Source organism: Protomyctophum parallelum (genome assembly GCF_964188405.1).
Source record: "Protomyctophum parallelum genome assembly, chromosome: 5".
NCBI classification, from domain to species: domain Eukaryota; kingdom Metazoa; phylum Chordata; class Actinopteri; order Myctophiformes; family Myctophidae; genus Protomyctophum; species Protomyctophum parallelum.
Window position 1 is genome coordinate 43,486,012 of NC_139702.1, and position 18,937 is coordinate 43,504,948.

General features: G+C 46.0%; 1 protein-coding gene across 2 annotated transcripts in view; it reads right to left on the reverse strand.

Moving 5' to 3' along the window:
- The window catches only part of dlc1 (DLC1 Rho GTPase activating protein), a 156,675-nt gene that overhangs the window by 90,527 nt on the left and 47,211 nt on the right, over nucleotides 1-18,937 (reverse strand). For both annotated transcript variants that reach the window (XM_083765822.1, XM_083765821.1), the window contains exon 5: nucleotides 8,525-8,558. In XM_083765822.1, the coding sequence (XP_083621948.1) occupies nucleotides 8,525-8,558 (34 nt within the window). The remainder of the gene's footprint in view (nucleotides 1-8,524; nucleotides 8,559-18,937) is intronic.

The window sequence follows — 18,937 nt, forward strand, 5'->3', positions numbered from 1 at the left end:
TCTGACTGCAGGGGGATATATAATGATCATTATAACAATGTGCAAGAACATATTTAAAAAGAAGGAAGAACTTTATATTTGTGGACAATCAAAATATGTTTTTTTATTTTAATGTGGTGTCATTCAAATTAATCTGGATATGGCAGACTCACTATTTAGAAAATAAAAACATGGCACTTCATTTAAAATAGGTTACAGACCCCTGTTATATGCGCTTATTTTTATAGACCTATTTACTTGTTTATATGAGACATGGCAGTTTTGCGTCTTTAAAAAAAAAAAATTTAGATTAGAAACGGCCATAATTCTTTCATTTCTCAACCTTAAAAATAAATAAAAACATCTCCATAATCCGTGGGAAATGTGCTTTCATATGCTGTATCACACCCGATTCAAGTCTTCTTCAATAAAATGCTACGAGCGAACTCAGCGAAGACCATACCATCGGGGCCACAGCATTACGCAGCACGCATTCAACTCATTCCTTCGTCGTGACTTGAATGAAATAAAATATAATAAACGTTATTTTACTGGTGTTTTTCAATAGAAACAAATAAAGAGCGTGTGTAGGCTACTGTGTGCAAGTGCAACAGTGCATATACATGCATGCACTAGGCTATATTTCTTCCGTGTCGGGATGGTGATTGAGCTCTTCAAGTTCACAGCCCGTTTGGTCTTTCATAAAAAAACGTTGATATTAGCCTATAAACACTCATGGTTCTCTCATTTCTCAACCGTTTTATTAAATGTAAAAATCTCCATATTCCTTATGAATCTTGCTTTCATTCGCTGTATGGTACATGGTTCTATCGTTATCGAATTAATTAATTACGCATGGATTGGCAATTTGCCAATATGCTGCTATCTACTCGCAATTCCATTCCGATCTGAAAGGTGGGTCTGTTCTTTTGAGGCATAAAGGTGACAGCATGCAGTGCAATAGGAATAATTAACCCAAATGTGACAAAGGCATGTCATGTCTTCTATGGTGCCAGCCTGAAGAAATGTCATACCACGACCCCCAAAGTGCGCATTCCGTATGTGACATCAGCTGACTGGTAAAGAGAATAGTACGGACATGTTGATTGGGTACGTCTCAAACACGCCTTAAACACACCCATGACTAATTCAAGGCCGTTTTGCGCACTCCGCGGGGTGTCAAAAGCGCTTCTTAACATGCCCAAAATTGCAATATGACATACTACACGCCCCCAGATCATAATACTGTAATTAGATTAGTAATATAGAAGTAAGTAACATAGAAGTCCTAAATCGACCCCCTAGTGTTCAAATTCTAAACACCTATATGACTGACTTTGATTGTAAAAACTAAACACGTTTATGTGTTTAAAAAGTATTACAGGCGATTAAACATGTTCTTCTGTTTATAATCTAAACACTGTGACACTTTTAAAAAGTGTTACAAATATGTGTTTAAAACAGTTTATAACCTAAACGCTTGGGTTTAGTGTGTACTGTATAGTCTATTTGTTTCAAGGGAGAGTGTTGGCCTCGTACTAGCAACTAATACCCGGTTTGGAGTGTGAAACATATACATTGATTGAACTCCACCAACAGTACAGTACAGTACAGTACAGTACAGTACAGTACAGTACAGTACAGTACAGTACAGTACAGTACAGTACAGTACAGTACAGTACAGTACAGTACAGTACAGTACAGGAACGACCCTGGGAGAAAGTGTGTCAGATGGGAGGGGAGAGGGAGGGGAAGGTAAAGAGGGAAGTGTCAGGGCTATAGAGCTGGGCTGACCGACAGGCCAGGAATGTGGCCTTGCACAAACACGGTTTACTCCTGTGCTGTGTTTGGGAGGGACGGGGGGGTGAAGTCAATCAAAGTCAAGAGAAAGGGAACAAGCAAGCAGAACAACTAACACCAGTCACACAGAGCACAGGGCCATTATTGACTTGTCTGCAGGCTGAGGGAACTTCATTACATCTGTCAAAGGAAGGTAGTATGGCTTAGTGAGTCCTCATGTTGGAATTATAACGCATTTGTGACCAGATTTGACTGTCATTGTGCAACCTCCAGCTTTTCACCAGAGTTCATAGCACAGGCAGACTCTTCACAGAGTCCACAGAAGTGAACCTTCAAGCCTGTTTTCTCCAAGACAAATTACTCTATAAGCCACATCTCCAAAACTGGTGGGTCAAACTGAACAACCAATATGTCAAATTGAAGCTATGCTTTCATATGACATGAAAACACAACAATGAATAATAATCCAATAACTATCTCCCATTCACGGTGGGTCACATTTGTAGGGCCGATATGGAAAAATATAATATCACAATATTTTTCCAAGCAGTATTATATCACGATGCATGATCTTATCGTGATAATGTATCGATTTTATGGTTATTTTTCAAGTTACTTAACAGTACAACCACCTACAAGGTAAACTAAAACTAAAAGAAAAAGGAGTAAGAGACCATTTAGAGCTAAATACGTGTACATTTTTGGCGAATGAAACTGTCAAACGTATAAATTATCATCGTACATCATCATGACGTAAAATAGACACTATGCCTATTTGCTCAGACACTATGATGTAAAATTCTCCATTCATTGTCAATGGGAATTTAATGTTTGTGTAGGACAAAAATAGACACTAAGCTATTTGCTCAGAAACTATGACGTAAAATTATCCATTCATTTGTCAATTGGAATGCTTGTGTAGGACGGAAATCTACACTAATAGCTGGATATTAATAAAATAATAAAATATACAGTAAGATGACCAAGTACAGATTACACACCCTATTTGGTAAATCAGTCCAGGTGGGTTTTTACCAGAACACACATGTCATGTGGCCTTTACAGAGCCCCATTGTTTCAGGGTTAGGGTGAGCAACACACTGTCTGGGAAACTCACAGCCAGGTTGTCTGTTGTGCAATACTCTGATATGGGTTCTGACCAAATATGGGTTCCCCAGGGGTCAATATTCTGACCAAATATGGGTTCCCCAGGGGTCAATATTCTGACCAAATATGGGTTCCCCAGGGGTCAATATTCTGACCAAATATGGGTTCCCCAGGGGTCAATATTCTGACCAAATATGGGTTCCCCAGGGGTCAATATTCTGACCAAAATGGGTTCCCCAGGGGTCAATATTTGGACTAAATATGGGTTCCCCAGGGGTCAATATTCTGAGTAAAGATGGGTCATTGGGGTCATTTCTGGGATCAGATATAATTTGGTAAATCAGGGGGGGGGATGCTGGGATGGGAAATGTATAATTAGGCTCCGGGACAAACATTAACAATCCACAGACTTAGCTGTGCTAGCTATGACGTAGTTTCTGAGAGCCATGCATCTTTGTCCATTTGAGTAACAGTAACACAGTTATGAGTTTTGTTGCTGGAATTCCAAGAAGTCTGGGATGGTGAGCAAAGACAAACTGAAAGAAAAGAGAGAATGACAATGACGGCGGCAAGTCAGACAAAATATCATGTGAACACGAGGAACTCCTGCAGTGGGACAGGAGGACCTGTGGAGAGAAACCCCCATTTCAGTACCAAACCATTTCCTGTCCCGTTTCCTTCTCCTCTACCTTCTGTCACACACGTACAGACAGGCGGTGTGACGTAACCGCCTGCTATGGGGCTGGGGGGGGCTATCAATCCAGGTGAAAGGTCAGTCAGTCTTTCAGACCTCCCCTGGTATGTGTGAACGCCAGTCATTGTGTTCTGTTTATATAATAATCCCGCTATACCTAGGGTTATATTTGGATCAGGAGAGCTTTACCGACATGGTGGTGGTATACGCCTCCAACTACAGATGTTATCATTGTATGGAGGACTTGGAGGTGGTGGGGGGGGGGGGGGGGGGGGGGGGGGTAATGGGACTCCAGTCTGCCACCTCATGACTCAGCCTCGGACCGGTCAGAGCCGTCACCGCTCTATAAGTGTTCAGAATCTGGACAGATTAGATCTACTAGCGGTGATCGTGGAGTTTAGAGTGCCTCAAATCAACAACTGTTAATCTGCAAATAGTCAGTCGCTGAAATGTGTTGTCATGTACGCGTCATTCATTAAAACGTCGACAAATATGAACGGAAATACTTCTCGTATGGACCCCCCCGACCCCCCACCACCACAAACTGGTGCAGAAATCTACACACATCTGAACAGAACTGAGGAGGACAATGGAGGATATGGGCTTTGGAGAAACCTCTGGCCGTGTTGTGCCAGGTCACGGTGCCGACACGGTGAAGCACTCTTGTTGACAAGAGGGTGCTTTCATGGCCTCCCCAAGCAGCCCTCCAGTCCACAAGCACCTATCCTTGAATGAACACACCCAGCCCAGCCCCATCAGGTGCAAGGAGAGAGTGGAGAGGTAGGGGGGCTTCAACCAATGGCTCCATTGTTCATTCGGGAACTGCAGGAGTAGGGGGGGAGATGGGGGAGGAATGCTCACCGCCGTCACAAGAGTGAGATCCCACATCAAAGCGACAAGCATCAAGAGGAAGGCAGAGATAGCATCACTCAAGACTTTCCTATAGCGAGAAGCCACTATAGGGGGGGGGGGGGGGGGGACAGATAATGTGATGGTCTGCAATCTGCATCAGAGATGTTTGAGCAATGCCACCCGGTGTGTATATACCAAGGCACCGTCTAATACAATGTCTTTCTGTGAGTAAAGGTCCTACTCAAACTGTGACTGCTTCTGTTGTGTCCTCCTATGTTAAAAATCACACCTGTGTGAAGTGAGGGGCGCTCTTATCATCATACATCACATTCCGTGCTGCTCAGCCAATCAAATCGTCACCAATGTCAATCCCGGCCAATCGCTTTCAGGCGTCTTCACTTCTCTGCCCTCACTTTTATCTTCAATGCGTACTTTGCTCAGCCAATCAAATCATCGCTATGGGGGTGATAAGCCAATCACAAGCCGATGTTTGTGATTGGCACACACAGACCCACAAAGCTGGGCATAGGAGGGGCTATAGCGCCCTTCAAAAAGGACCAATGGGAGGGCGGGTAGGCGGAGGGGCAGACAGGTGGGAGGGCCTATCACGGCCCTGCCTCTCTGAGGGACAGGCGGGAGGGCCTATCACGGCCCTGCCTCTCTGAGGGACAGGCGGGAGGGCCTATCACGCCCCTCCCTTCAAGCCTTTAAACGCATGGTTCATAGACATCTCCTGACCACCCCCCTTCACACTGACTGTTGAGCTGCAGTGAACCGTTTGATTGGCCAATGGATATGTATCTTATCTTACTTGGCTATTGTTCACAGTTGCATCAGAAAAATAAAAATAAAAAATGAAGTAACCTAGCTATAGTGTCGAGTCATTTCTCCAGACATTCCTGCACACTCCTCTCTTGCTTTATTTGAGAGGGCTTTTTGAACACTTCCTAAAGCCCTACAGGAGTCAGCCCGTAAACACACACAGTTATATGTGGAAACTGGACACCTCCCTGTTTGTGTCCAGGAAGGCGTGACACTGACCACTCAGTAAAACAACAAAGGTAAAGCACTCTACAACCCTGGAGGGAGCTATACAGTATATGTCATCAACAGTCATGCCGTTAAGAGCTCCGGCTGCTTCGGAGGGAGAGACTTGGCGTTGGAACACTATAGAGGTGCTTCCGTCGTCGCAGAGATAGTAAAAATGAACCATGAATGAAGCGCCTTTCATGGCACAGAGCAGCCAGCCAGCCAGCAGGCAGCCAGACAGCAGACAGACTCCAGGGCACGCCATGTGATGGAACTACTGTGTCACAAATGTGTCACTCCCGGCCGGAGGGGGCTTAACTGGTAGGAGATACAAGAGGGGGGTCTTTGAAGTGTCTCAATGAACAGTGTGGGGCTTTGTGTAACCCGCTAAGAAGTCCCCCCCGCCCCCCCCATCCACCCACCCCAAAAAACTGAAACACCCGTCCCCAACCAAGCCCCCGCACAGTGCCCACGCCCCGAAGGCAGCCCTGGGTTCCATCACACAGACCCAGACGTGGCGGTTGCGTAACGTGCTTACAGGAAGTTGGGACTTGTTTAAAATGAAGACAAATTACCAAGACTTTAGACTTCTTTGATGTATAGGTGCTGGACATTTTTTGCAAGCTTTAAGCATAGAGTGAGGCTATTACCAAAATGCTAAATGCGCACGCACGCAGGCACGCACGCACGCACACACACACAGCGGTAATTAGAGAGAACGCAAGAGAGAGAGAGAGAGAGAGAGAGAGCGGGAGCGATATGGACCTCCCTCCTCCAGCAGGCTTCGAGGCGGCCGGCAGGGGGTCAAATATGACAGCCTCCTCCCCAACCGTCCAACCACCACCTCTCTGGTATTGTTTAGAACACGGGGAGGGAGGGGGGTATTTAATGAACACTGCCCCCCTGCTGGCCGTCTGAAAGTGGGTCTGCCCCATGCAGCCGTATAGCTTCTGGACAGACGAGACGACCCCGGGGCTTTTTTTAAAACCGGCAGACTGCCGGTCAAGAGGCCGGAGCCGACCGGGACGGAGCAGTCACTACAGATTACTGTCCATTTTTTTGGGGACTGAGAATTTCAATTGAGCTTCAGTTCAGTCACAGTCTTTTTTGAGTGTGCAAACCACTCCTACAACCAGCTTGCAATGTCTTCGTACCTGTTTGTTTGTGTGTGTGTCTGTGTGTTTGTTGTTTGTGTGTGTGTCTGTCTGTCTGTGTGAGCATGAGTATGTGACTTAATAATAGCAGTAGGGGGCGCCAGAAACAGTGAGAGGGGTAGTGACTCTAATGAGAGAGAGAGAGTGAGAGAGAGAGAGAGTGAGAGAGAGAGAGAGAGAGAGAGAGAGAGAGAGGGGGGGGGGGGGGGGGGGGGGGGGGGGGAATTGCACCACTCAGTTCACACGTGTGTGATTTTTTTATTTTTATACAATCGAATTTAGTCAAGTTTTTTAGGCATCTGAAATGTTTCAGCGTTAGTCTAACTTTATTCGATTCTGAGCACGTATTCTATCACCAGTTTGACAACTTCTAATAATAACAAATAGCAGATCTACAAGCTCACAACACATCGCGCTGCGAGCCTGCGACGTGTTGTGAGCTTGTAGTCTGCTATTTTTGTTTGCGTGACATGCTTTCAAAGAAGACAACGCTGGCTTGTATGGAGTCCAAATGCCTGGAATGAGTCGTGGCGACTGACAACTTTAACCCATGCTATTCATAAGGACGCTTACGAGCAAAAACGTGTGTGTGTGTGTGTGTGTGTGTGTGTGTGTGTGCGCGCATGCGTGTGTGTGTGTGTGTGTGTGTGTGTGTGTGTGTGTGTGTGTGTGTGTGTGTGTGTGTGTGTGTGTGTGTCTGTGCGTGCGTGCGTGCGTGCATGTAATATGGAAGGAGATACAGTGATCCAATCTGTCTCTTATCTCGGAGAGACCATGGGTTTGTTGATTCACCAGATCAGTCGTTCAGTGGGTTGGCTTCTTATCAAGACCCCATTCCTCCACTCGTACACCCCTCTCTCTCTCTCTCTCTCTCTCTCTCTCTCTCTTCTTATCAAGACCCCATTCCTCCACTCGTACAACCCTCTCTCTCTCTCTCTCTCTCTCTCTCTTCTTATCAAGACCCCATTCCTCCACTCGTACAACCCTCTCTCTCTCTCTCACTGCCCCCCCCCCCCCCCCCCCCCCCCACACACACCTTATCCCTCTCTGGTCTCATGATGACCAAGTAAATGGTAAACAGTGCATTTATATAGCGCCTTAACCAAGGCGCTTTACATAGATTGTGCATTACATTCACCCATCACACACACACACACACACACACACACACACACACACACACACACACACACACACACACACACACACACACACCGAAGATGCAGGCGGAAGAAGCCATGCAAACCAACCTGCTCATCACTTTTATGATGAATTGAACATGGTGGACCCTATTGTAAACAAGTGTAATGCTTTATGGTGTCGTCCACTTACAGTTATTGTATTGAGTTGTGCTTGAAATGTAGGCTACTGTAATTCTCCAATCTGTTAATAAATACTTCGATCAATCAATCAATCAATCAATCAATCAATCAGGAGCAATTGGGGGTTCAGAGTCTTGCTTAAGGACACTTGGACACTAACTCTGGGGGAGGCCGGGCTGGAACATCCAGCCACTCTAATACCGCTGAGCCACCCAAGTCTAAAACCTGGAGAGGGCTATACTATACTGCAGTGCTTCTCAAACGCCATCAAGGACCCCTAATAAACAGTGCCAGGCTAGTCTGTTCGTTGCTCTCCCCAGGCTGGGCCAGGCTACGCCGTTACTGACTCCATCAAGCAATATACTCTGAATACCATGCAGGCTTGTACTTCTACTATCACATTATGTAGAAGAAAATGGATTATACGTATATTATTAGACTAACACGTGCTGCAGTGCAGACAAAATGCACACCGTTGAAAAGAAAATCCCCAAAACAAAAGTTCATCGCATCCCACTTTGGCTTATCCGACTCTCACCACCTAATACAAAATGTATTACAAAATAAAAACAACAATCAGAACTTACCTGCTTTGTCTTTGTCAGCAAAGGTGGAGTTGCCCTGCAAGGAGAGAGAGAATAGAGATGATGAGTGAAATGCTCAATTGTTTAGAGTCATCCTACATTAACAACCCGAACGCCCGGGGTTATTTAATCCATTAAATCAGAGCGCCCAGCGATTTATAGCAGCGGAGCACTTTTACCGACGGAACGGATGCCATCCCGGATGTGGCTGAAGCAGCTAGATGTAGCCAAAACACTCTAGAGGCGATCGACAACACGACTAGCGACGGGACCGCGGTGGGCCGTCTAACACATGGTCTTTCCTTAGAATTAGATGTTATGATTTAGATCAAGAGTTATTAACGTTATAAGATTTTCGGTCTCGTCGGCTAAACAGGAGGGGAACATTTTCGATGACGCAACAGACGCTCACAGCCTGTGGAGCGATGCGATCGGTTTTGATATCAATTATATCCGTCCTTTTGATCAATCTCCGTCCTGGGCACTGGGTGTTACTAATTGAAAGGGCGGAGAACTCCGTCCTGCATGTGCGCTCAGGGTGTTAAGGTGACTAACATATTTAAGCTAGTGAATTCCATTTGTACTGCATGTGCTGTTCCAACTTTCAAATGAGTTGATATGGTTATGGAATGCACTGGAGAAACCGCATGCACATTTGAAGATGTCGCTGTACAGTATGTCACCTTGTACGTCCAAAACCGTTACATTTGTATTATTATATAAAATAAGAAATGAATAAATAGTGGAAAATGTCATAGTTCACAACTGAACCTGTGGATTGGCTATTTTCACTTTAACGTCATCGTGACACATGAAAATGCAGCAACGTTGTTACTTATTGCATTATGTATTACAATAGAGAAATAATGACTCAGCTACCCTGTGTGTGTGTGTGTGTGTGTGTGTGTGTGTGTGTGTGTGTGTGACTGTGTGTGACTGTGTGTGTGTGTGTGTGTCCAGACTTCAGTTGATCTAAAGAATGTGACGCAACTAAACCCTTGCCTATATCAGCACAATGAGCGCGCACACGCACACACACACACACACACACACACACACACACACACACACACACACACACACACACACACACACACACACACACACACACACACACACACACACACACACACGTCACTCAGTACTCTATGGGTATAAGTAACAGCGTCTCGCCATACTGTATATGACGGCTGCCAATGATAGCGGAGGGAGACACCACAATATCTTTGCCAGCCTTTTTGTCCTCCTTTTTGGGCATAGCAAGTTGTTGGAACCCTCTAACAACCAGTGTGTGTGTTTACATGCCCTATAGGGCCTATAGGCTGCCAAGCGCGCGCGCACCCACATATACACACATACACACACATACACGCGCACGTGTGCGCACAGAAAGCAGGAGAACCGGCCGAGACCATTCACATAGTTTCCCAGTGTGCAAATGTCTAAATCCATAACAGCCATAACAGATAACGAACCCCAGAGACGTGTGAACAAATATCACATTATTAGCTGGTTCAGTTCAATGAACCAATGTTGACTCAAAAGGCTCACGGAGGCAAAAATCTGCAGACATTTATAGAAAACTCTCACATCTCCATCTTTGGTCCTGCTATATGGATTTCCGAAAATGCTGTTGTATCAATTAATATAGACAGTATAGACATAGTGTGTGTGTGTGTGTGTGTGTGTGTGTGTGTGTGTGTGTGTGTGTGTGTGTGTGTGTGTGTGTGTGTGTGTGCGTGCGTGCGTGCGTGCATGCGTGCGTGCGTGCGTGCATGCGTGCGTGCGTGCGTTCGTGCGTGCGATGCGTGCGATGCGTGCGTGCGTGCGTGCGTGCGTGCGTGCGTGCATGTGTGTGTGCGTGCGTGCGTGGCGTGGCGTGCGTGCGTGCGTGCGTGCGTGCGTGCGTGCGTGCAGAGTATAGTGGTCAGTTGGAATGCAAAGGTCTTTCTTGCTGTCTGACTTTTAACCCCAGGTTCCATTCCCAATCTCTAAATCCTGACCTGGTTTAATCCATAGTGGCCCAGAATAGACAGGGAATAGATACAGGATGATGAACAGGCTAGATTAGACCATGGATAGAAACATGAAGAGGGAATAGACCAACTTCTTTATAGACCTATCACTGCCTCTTTTATATAACCTATACATCTTAAATCATTTATCTTTCCTCCCAGGCCTTTAAGTGCAGAATTTAAGCAGGTCCCATGCTGTGGTCAATTTAAAATCTGTTCACTCAGTGGCACTTAACTCACAGAGGCCTCTGTGAGTAAGTGTTGGAAATGAGGCCTTTTCCACCAAAAGAACTTCAGGAACTGGTTCCGTAAAAAATTCTTGGAACCTTGGAGCTTTCACGGAACAATTAAAGCAATTACAAATACAAGCTCATGACGTTTTTACGTCAAATCTTTGCATCTGAGGGGGGGGGGGGGGGGGGGGGGGTCCTGGAACAATATTATTTCTAGATGGAGGATCGGCGGCCAATTACATATAATATTTGGGGGACTTTGACATGAAAAAGTTTGAGAACCACTGACATAGAAACACAGATTATAAATGGGTCAAAAGGTTTTCTGATGATGAGCAGCAGCGGTACACGGATAAACACACACAGAGCCAATACAATCATGGCTCTCATACCTAGCGGTTGTTGTTGTTGTTGTTCTATACGCTGGCTGATGCTGCCTGGATAATAAAGTGTTGTCTTGGTACCAATCAGTCTGTCTCTGCTCTTACACCACAAGGCTGAGCCGGCCATGTGTACACACATACTTCCACTAGGCCTTATCTAAATACCGCATGGCCTCCATAGCAGGTCTCCTGTGTACTGTACGGTGTGTCCGTGCGTGTGTGTGTGTGTGTGTGTGTGTGTGTCTGTGTGTATGTGTGTGTGTGTGTGTGTGTGTGTGTGTGTGTGTGTGTGTGTGTGTGTGTGTGTGACTGTGTGTGTGTGTGTGTCTGTGTGTGTGTGTGTGTGTGTGTGTGTGTGTGCGTGCATAATGTGTGGGCAAGCATGCAGGCCAGAACTTTATCACTTTCACGGCTCACGTTACAGACGTATATACCACACACACACACACACACACACACACACACACACACACACACACACACACACACACACACACACACACACACACACACACACACACACACACACACACACACACACACACACACACATATACACACGGAGGCCAACATTGCTTGCCTCCAACGAACAAATAGCATTTAAGAATTTATTGCCCAATAATGACCCCAAAAACAGACTCCGGGGAGCACCCACCACAGCGGCCATTACTAAATCACCACCGCGGACTGAACAACAACAGTGGGCTGAAATCAGAGATAGATCTATATACGCCACGCTGTTACAGCTGTTGATCTCCAGTAACATTAGCTTTGCTTTTTCAGTGTCCTCCTCACCGCGTTGCCCTGTGTGTGTCTACTGTCTGTGTGTGTCTGTGTGTGTCTGTGTGTGTTTGTGCGTGCGTGCGTGCGTACGGTGTAACACACGGAATGATGAGATCCTTATTTTAACTTTGACTTGACTTTCATGCAGGTTGAACAATCATGAATAAATGTTATTTTGGGAAATAGTTGATCTACAAGCTTACACGATGTCACAAAGTGACATCTTGTAAGCTTGTAGACCGCTTCTTGTAGACCGCTTCTTTTGGAAAGAAAAAAGTATAAAAAAATGTGTTAAATGTGTCAGTGCTTTCTTTGTACATTAAAGTTATTTGTCATATCTGAGCATATCTGTGACTACGAAACCTAAAAGGAAAACAGAAATACTAATTGTATAACGTTCCAATGTTCAATGTAAAAAAATAACCCACACATAATGAAATCATTATAATCGTCACCACTTTTTTGAGGTTTGGGTTGTGTAGTTACCTTGCCATGATGTAAAGTGTGGACAAGAAATAAAAAATAATTGCTCCAGTGATTAGAAATTGATAATTCAAAATATGCCCCTCATTGACTTACATTGTACGCTGAAACAGCACTCAGTCACTCTTTTAGTACGTGAACAAACACAATCAAAGTTGATACAGACAATAGAGCATCACCAAAAATCATGTGGTTTTATTTTTTCAAGAAAATGTTAAATTCCTGTTGATTTGTCAATTTTATTAGGAAGAAAACGCGGACTGGATCCGTGGAGCCGGATCCAGATCTTCAAATAGTAAAATCAACAGGAAGTTAACATTTTTATGAAGAAATGAGTTTCGGTGATGTCTATTGTCTGAATCAACTTTGTTTGTGTTTGTTTACGTACTAAAAGAGTGACTTTGAGAGCTGTTTTAGTGTAAAATGTAAGCCAATGAGGGGCATATTTTGAATTATCAGTTTCTAATCACTGGAACATTCTTTTTAAATTTCTTGTCCACATTTGGAGTTACATCATGGCAAGGTAACTACACAACCCAAACTTCAAAAAAAGTGGTCTTACACTTTAAACGTGTAATCGTGACAGTCCTATATGCAGATTAGACACACCAACGGACCGACATGCAGGAACAACGGTCGGACATGCGGTTGGACATGCGCTGCTCCGTGGTTGCGGTTAGTGTTAGGTTAGGGTTTGAGGTAGGTTGTCGGTCTACTGACAGTCGGACCAATAGTAAGTCGGAACTAAAGCCTGTACCCCCCTTATTTGGAGGTTTAACACGGAGCCTGCCAGAACCGTAGTAACCATAGGATTAGCCTACGTTTTCCATTCTTTAATCCATGTTTTGATCCGATCGATAACAGTATAACAGTCAACAGTCGTTTCTGGTGGAAAACAAGGTTTTTCAACGGCCGACAGAAGGTGCTGTGATCGGTCGGGTTTTTTCACCACCGACCGAGAGAACAACAACAACAACCGGTCAAGACACCACACACAGCAGTTTGTCATTGTAACATCCGGTTACGGATATTTGGCTCTTCAAAATAAGGGTTGATAAAACCTTGGCAATGTGCGATAAATAGATTAATTAATCCTGCACATTTAATGGCATTTCTATATCGGCGACCCCAATTTATCATCAATGTTAATGTAACTCTGAGAGTGTACAAATGGAACCACTTTTTGGAACCACTGTCCTACAGCTTCTGTAAAACTACAATTACTACCATGTGTGTTACATGTCAAATTTAAACATATGTCAATAATTAGTTTCCTGGTTCCAGTTAAGTATTAGTATTTAAAAGCCCCCCCTTCACTCCCAGAAACAAGGCTGTGAAATCAGGTATAATGAATATAAGGGGAAGGAGGGGGCTTTACAGCGTAAGATCCATAGTCCTTCTATTAACCAAATGGACCCTTTTACATGTCCGTACACATATACACTCAGTTAAATTAAGACTGGGGATTTGACTGTGTACATAGACACACAAAATATTTAACTCCACTGCTGGGAACCATTGCTGCTCCACACAGTTTATTTCTCTCAATGAGCTGTAAAGTCTCCCTCTTTTACTCTCTCTTTCACATGCATAAACACACGCAAACGTGCGCACACCGCACACACACACACACACACACACACACACACACACACACACACACACACACACACACACCTTACACGTACTCACTCACTCACGGTGTAAATGTCACCTTTCCACCAGCACCATATTTTCCCTCACAACACAGCAGTTCCAGTGTGTGAAGTGGAGCGGTATGTGAATGAATGGGTACCAGTAAGTACCAGTGTTTTCACAGCACCGAGGTCACCCCCCCCCCCCAACGGCGTGCCACTGTGCAGGTTGTTGCGCAGTTCCGAGGGTCATTGGGGTCGTGTCAGGTGTCCACTGGGGAACAACGAACCATATAGGCCCGGACTGCACGCACGCACACACACACACATGCGCGCGTGCACACACACACAGGCGTCAGCTGCCCCATTTACTGCCGCTAATTTACTGGAATTACTGGAAGTGCAAGGGGGGGTATGGTGTGTGTGTGTGTGTGTGTGAGTGTGTGTGTGTGAGTGTGTGTGTGTGCGCAAGTGTGGACTTGTGCGTATGTACAGTACACGTGCATATTGTATACATGTGTATGTTTCACAATTCACATACTGTACATGGATGGATGTATGCCTGGATGGATGTGTGATGATTTGGTGATTATCTGCCTGGAGATGGCATGTCGAGGCACTGGCTGACAAGTGGCTCTTGCACAATAAAAAAAACAAGCTGTCCGTCATTCATGCATGCCTCTCTGGACCACCTCCCACTGCCATGCCCCCCCCCCCCCCACACACTGCAGCTGCGGTGGGTGGGTGGGTGGGTGACCACCCATGGTCTCTGCTGGCCGAGGAGGAGGATTAAGGGGGCTCAGGGCTAACGCAAACCTTTCTCTCCACCACTTAGCGCAAATGGCTAAATTGGTGCACAGATGGCTTACGGCGGGTCGGTCAGTCAGTCAGGTAAGCTTGTGGCTGTTAGCCGTGGACGGGTGACGGTAATTGTGTGTGAGAAGAGACGGGAAGGGGGCCAGGTCGTGTGTGTGTGTGTGTGTGTGTGTGTGTGTGTGTGTGTGTGTGTGTGTGAGTGAGCTGTGTGTGTGTGTGTGTGTGTGTGTGTGTGTGTGTGTGTGTGTGTGTGTGTGTGTGTGTGTGAGCATATAGTGTGTGTCAATTCCCTTCCTTCACGCATCATGTTCAGGTGGAGATGTTATCTGGGCCCTGTCTGTCTGTCTGTCTGTCTGTCTGTCTGTCTGTCTGTCTGTCTGTCTGCCTGCCTGCCTGCCTGCCTGTCTGCCTGCCTGCCTGTCTGCCTGCCTGTCTGCCTGCCTGTCCGTCTCTGCTGTTTGACGGGGAGGGAAGTGTTCAGGGAGGGAGCGTGCTCTTTGTGGCCCTGCTTGCACTTATGGAGGAATCCATTCTCCATGCTCCGTGGACCTTCTGAGCAGCAACACGTGCGCCTAGAAACGTGGGAAACCATTCCATTTCAACCATGTCCGCAGGGAATAGCAGGCCCCCTCCGTACGCGCACACACACACACACACACACACACACACACACACACACACACACACACACACACACACACACACACACACACACACACACACACACACACACACACACACACACACACACACACACACACACACACACACACACACACACACACAGAGACCCCAATGAGTCTCTCAAACCCCTTCGTTCCAATAGTTTCCATGTGCCACACGTGAAGTGTGTCAACAGGAAGTGTGACTCTGTGTAATGGTGCATTGGAACATTTCCTGTAGTAGAGGTTTTTATTGGTGTTTAACGTCAATCTGAACGCATAACGAAGAGCCCTGCAGTGTAATACTCTGACTGATTATTATGTAGGTCGCCAATCTGGTGTTGTTTTTACACATGCTTTACGTCAAACTCACCCTAGGACAACATGGCTTAACATCGCTGGATGGGGCATCTCGTTTTTTTTCTGTTTTGGGAATGTGTTAGGAGGTTAATGATTCAACCACACACACACACACACACACACACACACACACACGTACACACACACACTTGGGTATATACGCAAACGCTGGCTGCCAGCCGAGACCTTGTCCTCTCGTTCAACCTTGGGAGTCATGAGATATGTTTTGTATGGGGTGATGTTGATGGAAAAAAAAGAGGGAGAATGGGAGAAATGCACACACACACACACACACACACACACACACACACACACACACACACACACACACACACACACACACAGTTTTGCCTTTGTTTATAGGAGCAGGCCCAAGCTACTGGCTTCTGGTTTCAAGCAGTGTCTGGTGGGATTTAGCCGTGGGCCCCCGGAGCATAAACTGTGAACTGTTGGCTGGCCGTTTGGATCCGTCAGGAGACAAGACAATAACTCCTACCATGGCTCTGACTCTGGTCCCTCCTCAATGACTCCTACCATATGGGTCTGACTCTGGTCCCTCCTCAATGACTCCTACCATATGGGTCTGACTCTGGGCCCTCCTCAATGACTCCTACCATATGGGTCTGACTCTGGGCCCTCCTCAGTGACTCCTACCATGGCTCTGACTCTGGTCCCTCCTCAATGACTCCAGAGAGTCTGCAGTGGGAGGATTACAAATTAATCCCTAAATGATTCTAAAACATACATGGGCAACTGGCGGCCCTCACCTTCACTTAATGCGGCCCTCAGGTTAATATCATAAAAAATACATTATATAACTATAAAAATATATATATAGCAAATAATTGCTGATCTACAAGCTCAAAACGCGTCGCACCGCAAAACGTTCTGAGCTTGTAGATCGGCTATTTTTGCTACGCCGGTAATATGCAACGTGGCCCTCTGTAGTGAGTGTGGAAATGTATAGTGGCTCTCTCCATCGTCAACGTTGCCCATCCCCTGTTCTGAAAGAAGAAGAAAGCACTTCTGAAGAAATGGCCCAGTGGCTTTTCTGAAAGCCTTGTCAATTTCCCCAAATGTAAAAATGAGATGCACAAAAACAACCGTCACAAGGTTAGAGCATAAAAAAAAGAAAACTAAAACTGGTACATTTGCATTGGCCTTCACAATAGCCATTTGAAAATACGGGCTAACCGATATGTCATCACCCGTTTCGAATGTTATCAACCAATATGTTCTTATATCAAGACCATGCAATGGAGCAATATGGACATTTCCTACATACTGCCTAGGCGACTATAGGAAACACGGGAGTGAAACGATTGCCGCTGAAGCGAAAACATTGTGAAACGGCGCTATTACATACAACAACTTCACTTCATGTTTACTTACGTGGCCTCCTGACCGGTAAAAAACCGAGGTTATAGGGTTAGGGTCTCTCTCTCTCTCTCTCTGCAATGTAGATTGACTCATGTGGCTTATATGGACTGAAGTTAATGGGGATAAGCCCCATGATTCAGACTGCGCTTACAATGCTAGCCTGTGGATTAGCCGCCGGCATTTGGGGAAAGCAAACAAAGAGAGGACTAACAACACAGATGGATTAGACTGTCCTGTGCAGAGAGGCCTTGTGGCAGACCCTACAGCTTACTGACTGACCTGTACAGAGACCTGGTGGCAGACCCTACAGCTTACTGACTGACCTGTATAGAGACCTGGTGGCAGACCCTACAGCTTACTGACTGACCTGTATAGACCTGGTGGCAGACCCTACAGCTTACTGACTGACCAGTAGCAGAGTAGGCCTGGTGGCAGACCCTACAGCTTACTGACTGACCAGTAGCAGAGTAGGCCTGGTGGCAGACCCTACAGCTTACTGACTGACCAGTAGCAGAGTAGGCCTGGTGGCAGACCCTACAGCTTACTGACTGACCAGTAGCAGAGTAGGCCTGGTGGCAGACCCTACAGCTTACTGACTGATCTGCACATGCACTCATGTCCTTCACACCAGTGGTTCCCAAAGTGGGGTCCCAGGAACCCCAGGGATCCTTGAGGGAGTTCCAGGTGGTCCCCCCAGCTAAATGATAGTTTGGAACCAAATGGACCCTTATGGGTCTGTAAATCTGAGAGCGTACACATGGAACCAAATGGTTGCAACGGGTCCGTTTGGTTCCATTTGTACACTCTCAGAGTTTAAATTAACATTGATTGTACAATCCGTACAGTCCGTAGACTAATGCATGTCAAACTGGGGGGGTCCTTGAAATTAAACGGGCACTGCTAGAGCCATAAACAAAATCTTCTCTTATTCTAGGGGTCCCTGGCATACCTTTTTCACATGGGGGGTCCTTGACATGAAAACAGTTTGGGAACCACTGCTTCACACTGCCTAATTTAACCCTGAGAAGTGTTGAAATGGACCCGTTGCTTGTGCAAACTACAGTAGAGTCAATATAATACTGTGCTGTGGTGACTGACTGGTGAATGACCGTGTTACTTTAGCTGTTTTCCTCATTCGACCTGGCCTTATCTTATCTCTTAGCTGCACAGTATACAGTATACCTATACGTACAGTTAAACAGCAAACACGGCTCCTACTGTACGCGGCAGTATGAGGGACGTGCACACAAGACGTCAAAGGGGGCTTCAGCCCCTGCCCTTTTACCCCGTCTGTAAAACAACTGCCCTCTCCAGACCACGAATGCAGCATTTACTACACATGGTGAAAGAAATGCAAATGCCGCTCCTTTCCATGCCATAGCCCGGAAGGCAGCGTTCAGGATAATTGCTTTATTCCATAAGTCTCCTGAACTTGGAACGCAGCATTTTGTGTTGAATAAATGTGTTGTCATCACACACCGCATCTCCACTAGCTAGAGTGCTGGGTTGCGACCCGGAGATAGCCGATAGCGAAAATAGCAGATCTACAAGCTCACAACGCGTCGCGCTGCGACGCGTTGAGAGCTTGTAGATCTGCTATTTTTTGTCCAAACATGCCCTCTTACGGGATGAACCCCTGCCTCTCTAACACTCTCTGCATGTCAAAG